A 12557-nucleotide genomic window follows, 5' to 3' on the forward strand; every position below is an offset into this window, starting at 1 on the left:
GTTCCATTATTATACAACAAATTGTTTTATTTCATTCATTGTTGAGTTGTAACCGCTCATGTACTTCAGTTATGGTGGTATCCTCGAGATTTGCTATATGGTTAATTACAATCTGTGTTGCATCTTTAATATCATTATACTGATGTAGAAGCAATACTTGAAATGCCTTATTATCACCATCAAGTAAGTCATCAATTGCTTTTTCTGTCTCCAAAAGCTTATCATAAATAGCTTTTATATTTCTTGACATCTGCAATGAAATCAAAATGCTCTTGCAATTATAGAAAAGAATTTATTTATATTTGTTGCCCGCGACATTGTTCGTATGATTTATTTAATATTTATCAGTAACAATATAATAACTAATATTTAGTAATATAAACATCTTACGATATAGGAGCGCTTTTATATTGAATAGTTTTACAGTCATGATATATAAATATGCACATTGTGAGACAATCGTATGCAATCACATATATTTTGAAAATGAAGAGCATCCAATTTTCGTTAACTGTATTGTGAACGTGCACAATTAAAAAATATGATGCTTTTATTATAATTCGCTGTAGACGATTGGTCATTTTTGCAGCATATTTTAAAATATTAAACACTAACAATATACAGATAATACAATATAATAATTAAAGAAATCCATTCCTTAAAACTAATGTCAGTTTTCATTAATAGAGTTCTAGAAAAAAATATAGATCGGTCTAGAAAAAAATCTGTACCAACGGCACTACATAGTACAAGATGGGTACATACCTATTATTATATACTATTGTTGGTTGGAATTTTTTTAGTTTGTCAAAGATTATTTCTATGGAAAAAGATGCTAAGAGAATTGTGATCTATTATTTATTTATTCTTTATTGCACAATAAAACTTTGTACAAATGGCGAGCTTAATGCCATATGGCATTCTCTACCAGCTAACCATTGGGTAAAAAACAGCGTATGAAGGGCAGATGTGATGAAAAATATGTGACAATTATAGTAACACATTAAGGTAATACACTGTATAATACTAAACTATTATTACTTTACACTAGTGTAATAAAATTAATGCAATATTATCTATTAAACATTTTAATAGTACAATAAATATTATTAGAATCGCAGTTTGTAATGATGTTACTTATCATATTTAATATAAATCTGAACTTACAATATATATAGCTTATTATATCTTTATGCGAGGTAGGCAGAGAATCAAGTGCCAAAGAACCTCTACACATATCACTTGCTTCATTAATTTTCATAACCCATCTAATGCATACTTGGATTACCATTGTCTATATAAATGAAGCTAATGGTGTACTTTTAATATCGTTGCCAAATTTCTCATTATCTTTTATACATTAGGCGCTATAATAATGAAGTCATATATCATTTCGGTGCTGTATTCATGATATAAAAATACGCATATGATTCATATACGTCTATATGTAATGACCAATGTTTAATGCACTGACAAAAAGTGATTCTAATACAAACATGTAAAAAGAATAATAGACACTTCAGTGCACCAAAATAATATTATGTGTAGATCAATTTATGAAATTGTAAATCTCAATAGGCTATTTGACGATATAAAAATACCGCTTTATTAATGCCACCCGAATAGACTAAGGAGTTTTTAAAGCAGTATGCATTAATCTGAACTTATAAAACTTTTCATAGTTTACTATTAATTATGCATAAAACCTTATAAAAATTATCATATTTTATCTGGTACCACAAGATCTGGAATATATAATGACGTAACTAGGAAGTAATCAATATATCTGTCATTTAATTTTTATTTTGTTCTTAGTAGCGGTGCATAAATAATTTAAATTCGCGCAATTTCGTTATTCGTATGAATTATTAATAATTAAATATCGAATAATTAAATATTGTTATTTACGTGTAATTAATTTTAGAATTAACTACACGTAAATAACAATATTTATATAAATAAAAATATGTTTAAAACGATTTTCAAATATTTAATTACAAAATTCTGAGAATACAGTACTAGTCAATTAGTATAATGAATCTTCTACATTATAAATCATATCATCAAACAGTTACAAAATTTTAAGAATATAGTACTACTCAATTAGTATAATGAGTCTCTTAGATTATTACCATTAATCAAGTTCAATGTTTGTTTGTTTATCTACCCCCATTGCACACGCTAACATACTATTTATATGCCTACCTTCTTCTGCTTTGAAAACATATCCATTAGCTTTATCAACTAAATTTTTAATGTCAAGTAAACTTTCTTCATTCATCATATTAACAAGATGGAAACTAACTAAACTATAGTCTTCAATAATTGACACAATGGCACTATTCAGTTTCTTATATTTGTTTGTGAACATATCAGCGTCTAAGCAGTCCAACAAATAATTAAGATCTAACACTTCAGTATAGAAATCAATCCCAAAATGTAATTTATCCTTATGTTTCTTAAGCAAATCTACCTTTGTTAGCAAGTTTATATGTGGTAAACCTACTTTTAGCATAGCATTGAGTGACAACATTAATGCTGCTATGAATTTACCAGCATCTGAACAATGATGTGAATCAACCAAATGAACAACACATAACTGAATATTTTTATCATTAGTCAATTTAGAAAAAATGTTTGTTAGGCTCTCATGATGACTGTAAAGTTCTACTTGACCAGGCAAATCAAATATAAAATTTGTAAAATTATTATTATCAATTTTATCTAAAAGCCAGTCTATATTTTTTTCTAGATATTCCATACAATATAACAGCGCTCCATTAGGCCCCAAATTTTTTTGATCCATTACTTTTTTGAAATCAATCAATTTTCTTATATCTATGTCTGGTGTATAAGACATCATGTCATTGGCTGGATCTAAATTTACAATTATAACATTTCTTCCCAATTTCTTCAACAATGCTCCCATTTTTGAACAGTATGTTGTTTTCCCAGCGCCAGGCGGACCAAGAACTAGTTGACCATAATATTTATGCACAGGTTTAAATTTTTTAATGCTTGTTGAAGACATGTTAATCTGATTCTTCTTTCTTAAGATCTAATATTATGTCTTTGCAGGCTTTGACTGTTTCAATATCATATGATTTTAAATTTATGAAAATGCAAAGTGGTTTTGTTATGTTGATCGCTTCAGCCAAATATCTTGCTGCTACCTGCTGCTCTTCCCCTGTGGCACCAAAAATAACCTTTGTTGTATAAATATCATTTGTACCTAGGGGATTGGGAACTTGATCCTTCTGTACCAACAACATACTTCCAATTTTCTGATACTGAGATATAATAATTAACATTCTATCTGAATATTCAGCAAAAACTATTTCAGTAGAAATTTCATCTATATCTGCAGCTACTGACTTAAATATTTGTTGTTCATTTTCATTAGAATTATGTTTTATAGTTAAATTTTTCATAACATCTAGAAGTTCCATTTCACAGTTATCTAGAAAAAGAGATAATAATTTTAATATAACAATATATAATAAATCTACTTTTACTAAGTAAATTCTGATGGAACTAATAGAAGTATGATAGAAGTCCTAACAAAAGGCATTTATTAATGAGAATGTAATTATTTTTACATATTTTAAATAGGTACTTGTGACTTCTAAATGGTGGTTAAGAAACAAAATAAAATAATTGTATATTTCGTTTATCTCTTAATCAGACTTAATTTGAAATGTTTATACATTTCAAATTAATTTAAACGTAAAGTTAATTAAAGTTGCAACATTGCAACCAAATTTTAATAGTTTCTTAAAGATATGATATTGTTTATTCATAAAGAAATACAGTAATGGAACAAAATATAGTACTTGAAATTTAGAAATATAATAAAACTAAGGAAATTATGATTTGCATACAATATACAGAAAAGCTATTAAGTGGATTTTGCTGCAATTTGAAATGGTGATAACATAGCATCTGTGTCAAATACCATTGACTGTTGTAAAATATTTCATTCAATGCGAACAATGTTGCGAGCACAGTTTGTTAAGTGAAACATATACATATATATATATATATATATATATATATATATAATTATTACTATTAATGTCCCACTGATGGGCACTGGTTCCGCCACTTGAAACTGTTTAGGTATATACTTGACTAGAGAAAAGAAGATAAATTAACTTGGTCAGTGGCCTTAGGTCAAAGAGAGTGAGTAAAGGTTTTCTTCTTAATAAATAATAATATGGAACTAGCTGCTTCATTGCTAGCAATATATACTATCAGGTTAACTTACAGGCAGTTTCCCCTGGAAAATGATAATCATTGTGGCCTATTCTTTATGTTTAGGTCTTTATGAAATGACATTAATCTTGGCATAAATATGGACATATATTGTTTATTGACTTTCGGGTGTCCATACCGCAATTTGAAAACAGACGTCGCGGTGTGTTCTGATCGGAACTATTCTAACATGTTTTTCTTTTAACATAAATAGGTAGGTACTTACATTTCTTGATTTTATAAAGATTTTATACTAAAAAACAAGGAGCAAAAGAGAAAAGTGCAATAAGTATCTATAAAATTTTTAATTTTTATTATTTCACAGGGTAAGTACTAAGTAACGAATGCACAGATTAGAGAGACTATATCTAAAGAAATCAATACCACAGACGAGAGAGAAATTTCAGATTATCACTGGACTATGAAGTCGAATATAAGGCGCCACTTCTTTTAAATTATAATTTTATTTTGACATTACAGTGAAAGCTTTATTGTAAAGACCAATAAGAACTAATTCTTTAATAGATTCAAGTAAAAATTAATATAATTTTAGTATATAATGGTTCAATTTTAGGGTATTTAATTTTGCAAAATTATCAAAATTAAATATTCGGTTAAGAGATAAACTTAGATAAATGTCTCTTCAGAATCAGCCCTGGTCTTGTATTAACGAAACCTGAAATGCATGTCAACTTTCCAAAGTCAGTTGAATATATTTACAAACAATATAGGTAATATGTTTTTAATTTTGTCTAGATAAAAACTTTTAATTCGAAACTACTTAAAAATTTTGAATAATAGATGATGATAATTATTATTTATTGCTGAGCTGCTTCTTTGTAATAGTAGTTTGTAAACACAGTTAACCAAATAGTAAATAGGCAATAGTGTCCGAAAAAAAATACTTTTTATCGATTTGATCAATTCTTCTATATGATTCTTTCTAAGAACAAATAATTATATAGAAGGAATGATAAAATAAAAACTAAACCAAATAAAAACTGTAATACATATAGTGGCCTCTTTTCTACTTATACATATATAATTAGTAAAAAGAGGACGAAAGATACACTATCAGTTGCTATTTATTTCAATTTGTAGACTTTGGAGACTTTGGAGTTTTACCAGAGGGAGACTTTGTACAAAAGTCGATTGCTTAGGTACCTCTGTCCCATTCGTGTTTCAACCGTAAAGCAGCTGTGTTTGCATGGCTGTGTTTCGGTTTGAAGGGTGGGATATGGCGTGAATTTACTGGGTACAGAGGAATAACATCTGAGTCCTAAGGAATGGCAACGCATGGGGTGTATCATGGGCGAAACAGTATACTCTGTTATGTTCATAGTACTGCTCATGTCTATAGGCGACGGTTACCACTTTCCATCAGGTGGACTGCCAGCTTGTTTGCCATTCTAAGTAGTATAAAAAAAAAAGGTTGGTGTAAAATGTTATACGGCCGCATAATCATACCAAATTCAGATACGACCTGCTTATATACTTTCTACATAAACTATGTCGAATTAATATCTAGTAATTAAAATTTGTCATTGACAAATAATTGATATCAAACATTTTCATGCACTAGGCTGCTATGAATTGAGAAAATAGTAACAGATGGTGTATCTTTCGTTCTCTTTTTACTAATTATAATTGTATAGGAAGAAAGGAGGCAACCATAAGATTTAAAGATTTTATTTTATCATTCCTTCTATGTAATTCCTTGTTCCCTGGTTTTAATAGTGTGGAGAATAAATTTATAGATAAAATATTCATAGTGTTGTACTACTGTTCATATAGGTTTCCATTTAAATATAAATAATAAAAAAGGTAGATACTATATAGCGTTATAAACTAAACCAGTGATTTATCTATTAAAATAATAAAGATCATCAGAAACAGTTATAATATATTTTCATTTAACATTTAACAGAAAGTAACATAAACAAAATGTATCTTAGCAAGATGTGGGCTCTACAAATTAATATAAACATATAAAACTATAGATTTTGGAAATTTGTTTTTAGTAGTATAAAACCCACTTCAACAAAATAAATTGTTGTCATAAAAAAAACAATCTGGCTTTTTTATAATACAAAGGTAGTTAACGAGCATATAAACCGTCTGATAGTAAATATCACTAGCTTAGTCTCTAATTTGTGCACTAGCCCAGGGACGCCTGGAACATTAGGGGTGTCATGTGTGTGTTGTCCAGAAATATTGTTTGTAATTAGCTTTCGATATAATTAATTCAATTAATAATATTTTATGGGTTTTTATGAATATTTTTACCAATGACAATTAAACTAATTTTAATAATAATTTAGCAAAATGTCTAAAACCGAGATGGCAACACTTATATTTTCTCTTTCATTGTCAGTTTTGTCAAGATGGTAGGTGTTTTATTTCTTAATTTATTTAAATCACAAATAATCTTTTTTTTGAACAACTTTTACTTTTATATTTTATCATATTTAGCCTTTTACATTATTTGTTAAAAGGAATTAGGTCTTATTTTACAGAATAAATTCGCAGTGTGTTATAACCTAATCAATGTTTATTTCAGACGAAAGGTACTTCAAGTTTCGGCAAGCGCCGTAATAAGACCCACACATTATGTAGAAGATGTGGCAGATCGTCTTATCACATCCAGAAATCAAAATGCGCTCAGTGTGGATACCCTGCAGCCAAATTGCGGTCTTGTGAGTGATTTTTCCATCTGTTAATATTTCTGACATAGACAGTGGAAAGTTTTTATTTGTATTAAAATACAGATAAAAACAGTTAAACACAAATAAAACATATATTTAGCCTTGTTTAATTAAATGATAACTTTAATATAAATTTTTGACTTCTGCTATGTTTGAAATAAAAATATATCTAACTAGTGTAGTTGGGCTAGGGTGGGCTATGGAAAATTATACATTTTGTTTATCGCTTCCCTGTAGCACTATTGTATGTAACATATAATTAAAAAAAGTACCTAAATAAGTCTTTTTTTGCAACAACTAACATAGGTACATAAAATCAGTACAACTTGTGTCTATCTACTCATTGATTACATGATTAATTAATATTTAAATACCAATACTAAAGAAAGTTGCAAGTGATTATTTATCAATTGTCTGATTAAGCAGAATCCATGATGTTATTTATAATTATGACTTGTTTTTTATTTAGTATGCTATTCAGTAAAATCCTAATTCTAAGAGTTTATATTATACATTGGACTCTATTCTATTCTCTACTAAAGCATCATTCTGTCACTAAAATTCAAATTTTAAAATAATATTACAACAAAATAATTATTTTAATGACTAATATAATGTTATAGTAGAATTGTTTCAGAACTAATAAAGCCTCTTTAAACATAGATATCCATATACAACAGTTTCAATTTATACAGTATGCTAATTAATGAAATCCATTCCTTAAATCTTAATAGCTTCAAAAGATTTCTTTTCCCTTGATTTTTTTATTATAGTAAAAAAATAAAACATTAAACTCTCAAAAAAAGTATATCTGTAACTAACACCAGTTTTAAGGAATGGGGTATGTTAATTAACTAATACTGTATAACAATAATTACAGTATTGTGGTTAGTACTAGAAAATCTTTATATTTATGTTTATTACATACTATCTTGAGATACCTATGGATATTTTACCAACTATTTTTGAATGTCATTGGTCCACCTTTATTTTTGTCTGTCAACATTTTTTTTTATATTTAGTAGGATTAAACAGACTGTCTTGTTGATAGAATAGTCCGTTTGTGTCTTAAAATTAGTAAACAGTCTTTTTCCATTGTAGTTTTAATGCATTGTGTGGAACATCTGTTAATTTTGTCTTTTTCCTTATTTCTTACTTTCTCAATTTTTTTTATTGCTTTTGAATGCTTTTTTCCCTGGCTCTTTAACAAGTAGTTTCATTTTGTTTTGTAGATGTTTGGTATCTGTATGTGAAGCAAGGTAGAATACAAGTGTTCATTACCATCTTTTTTAATCATAAACTATCTTATATTATAACCCTTTAGAATTTCTTTAGATGTTTAATATTTTTTCCATGTAGTGCTTATATGTTGTTGTATATTTTGCTTCTAATATAAACTTAAAAAGTACTGCCTCACCAATTTGCAATAAGATTTCATTTAGCAAAGTTATTAATTTAGGTTATATCTTTTTTTTGTAAAATTCCTTTAAAATGCTTATAGTTTTTTATGTATATATCTGTGTTATCTATGTTACTGGATCCTACACTGATTGAGGGGATATTAATGTGCACGATATTCCCTTGTTAATGTAGGTAGAGTAATTGAAACTAAGCATAAAAAATTGAGAATCATAATTTTCTTAAATTTTTTTTATGTTTCACACAAACTATAGTTTTTAACATTTTATATTTAATTATTAATTAATTACAAATTATGATTTCTTCTTATTTTTTAATTGCAGATCATTGGTCAGTAAAAGCCAAACGTAGGAAGACTACAGGAACTGGCCGTATGCGTCATCTCAAGATTGTCAGAAGGCGTTTCCGCAATGGCTTCAAAGAAGGCAGACCTACTCCCAAAAAGGCTGTAGCATCTTCGTAGACCTATTGTTAAATAAATACCATAAAATTCATATTTCATTTTTTATTTCCACACTACAAAATCGACATGCTTGTGAATGTGAATGTGAAAAAGACTCCATTTTCCGCGCTTAGCTTCTCACTTGGGCCATTGTGCGTATGAGTCGTGGCTAGTGCAGCCAACCTAGCTCCGCCCAGAAGCGCAGAAGCTTCCTGGGTTCTTCACAGACCTCACGGAGCGACCTCACCGTTCCGAGGATTTCTAAACGTTGATGGGCCACAGCCTCACATTCCAGAATTACGTGAGTAGCCGTTTCTTCGGCGTCGAAACAGCCCCGACATAGAGGGCTGTCTGTAGCTCCTATTGTGTACAGATGTTTGTTTAATGGACAGTGACCCGTTATTGTCCCAATCATTATTTTGAGGTTTTTTCTGTCTAGATATAATAAACGTTTTGATACTCTTTGATTCAACATAGGTATGGCCAATTTTGATTGTCTGCAATCAGTAGGCTGTATCCATCTTTGGTTTTGTATGTCAGCAGATCTTTGACGAATCCACATTTGAAGTTGTGAGAATGGAAGAGGAAGAAGTGGATACGGGCCTACCACCCTCGTTCCTGAGCCTCTTCTAGCTAGTTCATCTGCGGCATCGTTACCATAAGATCCACTGTGCCCTCTTATCCATTGGAGGATAACTCGGTTATTGGAAGATATCGTATACAGTGAATGGTGGCATTCAATTATTAGTTTGTTGTTTGTCTTGTTGTTTCGTAATGCTTTTAGTACTGCTGCACTGTCAGATAAGAATCTAATGCTAAAACCATTTATTCCTAGCTTATGTACAGCTACAGCAGCCTCGGTTATTGCAACACATTCGCATTGGAATATTGAACTGTGGTCGCCAAGCGGTATGTGCACGTTTATATTAAGGTCTAAAGAAAAGACTTCGGCTCCTGAACCGTTCTCAGTTTTGGAGCCATCGGTATATATGCGTAATTCATGTACACCGGATTGGTCCTTTTCCTCTTCTTTTATTTGTACTTGGTATTTTTTGTTAAATATATAATGATTATGAGTCCTGTCATACGGAGCCGCAATCAAAGGTTGATATTCGATTGCCTGGTTCAGAATAGCAGTGTGGGGATTGTAGTGATTTTTACCCCATAGATCCAGATGCATTAGTCGGATAGCGGCTAAGGCCGCTTCCTGCTGTATGTGCAGGTCTAGGGGTGTTATGTTGAAAGCCAACTCTATTGCTGTTGTAGGAGTTGTTTTCATGCAGCCGCTGACAGAAGAGCAAACCAGTCTCTGAAAGCTTTTTAGTTTAATCAACATGCTTTTTGATAGATGAAAATAGGCAGCTCCGCCTGCGTCCTACCTATCTATTGGTATAGGCTGGCGGAATATCAGTGGATGATGGATGAGAATGAAAGTCAATTGTCTTATCGTAACGAATTACCCAGGAAATAACTAGGATTAGTACGTATAATTTCACGTTTATCACGTATTTTATTGCATTTATTTCGCGGGAATTTACACATTCCAATGATTTAAATTGACTAATTCATCGAAATTGGTTTAGTCGTTAGTTTATTAAAGAGAGATTATTATTTTTCCATGTATAAATAATTAATGGTTTCTATGGTGTGTGATGTCGAGACATGGCACCAAACTTGACAGAAATATACTTTCTATGTATGTAAATAAAAACGAATCTCAAAGTATGTTTTAATCGATGATAATGGTAACCCCTGCGCTAATGGTATACGCTGGCGAGGCACCAGTGAGATATGATAGATGAGAATGAAATGGCTGGTTATTTAGCCCGTCGAGATGAATTCACTTCGAATACACACGATGGTTTCCAGGGGGAAAGGCAAGTAGGTCGACCTGACAGGGTGTCTTATTCCTCTTGCAAAATAAGTTAGTTCAGATAAAGTCAATGTGGGCAATATTTTTTGTTTTTTAAATATACCTTCAAATGTGAGAAATGGCTCTTAGCTCATAATTAAAACTTTCAATTAAATATTATCTAACATCAAACAAGTTTTGCGTTTCTCAACATTTATTTTTTTATTTTTATTGACATAGATAAAATAAATCTCGTGTTACTATGCTCATTTACGTTAGTGGCCGATATTGATTTTATATTGTGACTAGCTGATCCAGTGAATTTCGTTTCGCCTAACCGCGCGGTACTGGACAGTACGTGGACATTGCAACATTATTTTTCTAAAATAAAAGATATTTTCTATAATAAACGTAGCCTAAGTTATTCCTTATTACTTCAACTATCTGCCAATTAAAGTCCCGTCAAAATCGGTCCAGCTATTTCAGAGATTAGCCGAAACAAATAGGCAAATAATATTATTTTGGTGTATGTACCGTATATATATATATATATATATATATATATATATAGATGTAGTAAAAAATGGTTATTTCAATATTACAAACAGACACTCCAATTTTATTTATATGTATAGATATAAAAGTAGATCCGGTAGGGGGGTAAGACAACGTCTGCTGGGTTAGCTATTTTATTATAGTTATAAAACGGATGATAATAGAATAGTAACGCCCCGTGCGCTATCGATATATGCTGGCAGGGCACCAGTGAGTGATGATAATTATAGATGAAAGCTGGTTAGTTAGTTTATCCTGATGAATGCAACAAATGTTAACGACGATGGTTTTCATGGGAGACGTGTGGAGGTCGACCTGACATATATATGACCGGAGTGAAGGGATTGTTAGTATTGGGGAGGTTAGTCCCTATTGCTATCAATATTCCCTATCAGGTCGACCTCCACGCGGTTCCTTCTGGTAACCATCGTGAATTTATCGTTGAATTCATCACGATGGGCTAACTGACTGGGCATTTTTATCCTTACTATTCATACCTAATCGGTGCCCCACCGGTGGGGGATTGTTAGTAATAAGGTCTAACAGCCCCATTGCTAGTAATATACTCTCTCAGGTCGACCTCCACGCGGTTCCCTTTGGAAACCATCATGGTTAATTTTTATCGAAATCATCATGGTGGGCCAAATGACCTGCATTCATTCTCACCTATCATCTTCCACTGGTGCCTCGTCGGTGTATACCAATAGCGCGGGCGAAGTTGCCCTTCCATTTTCACCCATTAAAAAAAAACTGGTGCCCCACCAGTGTATACCGATAGCGCAGGCGGGGTTACCATTCAATTATCTATATATATATACTTTGGTTTTATTGCTAAACAATTACAATTTCTCTTGTACGAAAATTCCATGATATTCGTTTACGCTGATCTCCGAAATACACGGTCGATTTTAATTAAAATTTGCATATATATATATATATATATATATATATATATATATATATATATATATATTTATGCAACTTACAATGGCAAACAAGCTGACGGGCCATCTAATGGAAAGTGGTAACCGTCGAATATAGACATGCAAATACAACTGTTTCACGGCAGAAACACGCATGGGACAGAGGTACCTAAGCAAACGACTATTGTACAAAGTCTCCCTCTGGTGTATATTGTTTGTTCCTACTTGAAAGATAGGATAATTTTTATCTCGGTAACAAAGAATGGATCTGGTAAGTAGGGGAAAACGTTTATCGGGACACCTAGCTAAAACCTTAGATTATAGATGTGTATTACTTTTATGATTTAAACTTTGAAATCATATAAGAGTAAAATATCATTTTTATCAAAATCAGTTTAGTCATAAAA

At 30.9% G+C, this 12557-nt stretch overlaps 2 protein-coding genes across 7 annotated transcripts; one reads left to right on the plus strand and one right to left on the minus strand.

The window, feature by feature from the left end:
* Positions 1-6: 6 nt before the first annotated feature.
* On the minus strand, positions 7-5704 carry LOC113511925 (GPN-loop GTPase 2). Of its 6 annotated transcripts, none has more exons than XR_004224189.2 (2): positions 4481-5704; positions 7-250 (listed from the first exon to the last, which is right to left on the minus strand). XR_004224189.2 is itself a non-coding variant. In XM_052897667.1 (2 exons), exons 1-2 carry the CDS (start codon positions 4295-4297, stop codon positions 32-34), a joined length of 249 nt encoding a protein of 82 aa, XP_052753627.1. In that variant the 5' UTR covers positions 4298-4468; the 3' UTR covers positions 7-31. The 6 variants fall into 6 exon arrangements, 5 of the variants coding, with proteins under 5 accessions (XP_052753627.1, XP_026751454.1, XP_026751452.1 ...); XM_052897667.1 differs by lacking the exon at positions 4481-5704 and adding an exon at positions 4268-4468; XM_026895653.3 differs by lacking the exon at positions 7-250 and adding an exon at positions 713-3187 and having other exon boundaries at positions 4481-4661.
* Positions 5705-6487: 783 nt separating this feature from the next.
* Positions 6488-8872, plus strand: LOC113511719 (60S ribosomal protein L37). The gene is made up of 3 exons (XM_026895425.3): positions 6488-6641; positions 6815-6950; positions 8702-8872. Exons 1-3 carry the CDS (start codon positions 6639-6641, stop codon positions 8839-8841), a joined length of 279 nt encoding a protein of 92 aa, XP_026751226.1. The 5' UTR covers positions 6488-6638; the 3' UTR covers positions 8842-8872.
* The last annotated feature ends 3685 nt before the right edge of the window (positions 8873-12557 follow it).

Source organism: Galleria mellonella, unplaced genomic scaffold, assembly GCF_026898425.1.
Source record: "Galleria mellonella isolate WM207_F2 unplaced genomic scaffold, CSIRO_AGI_GalMel_v1 utg117, whole genome shotgun sequence".
Taxonomy (NCBI): domain Eukaryota; kingdom Metazoa; phylum Arthropoda; class Insecta; order Lepidoptera; family Pyralidae; genus Galleria; species Galleria mellonella.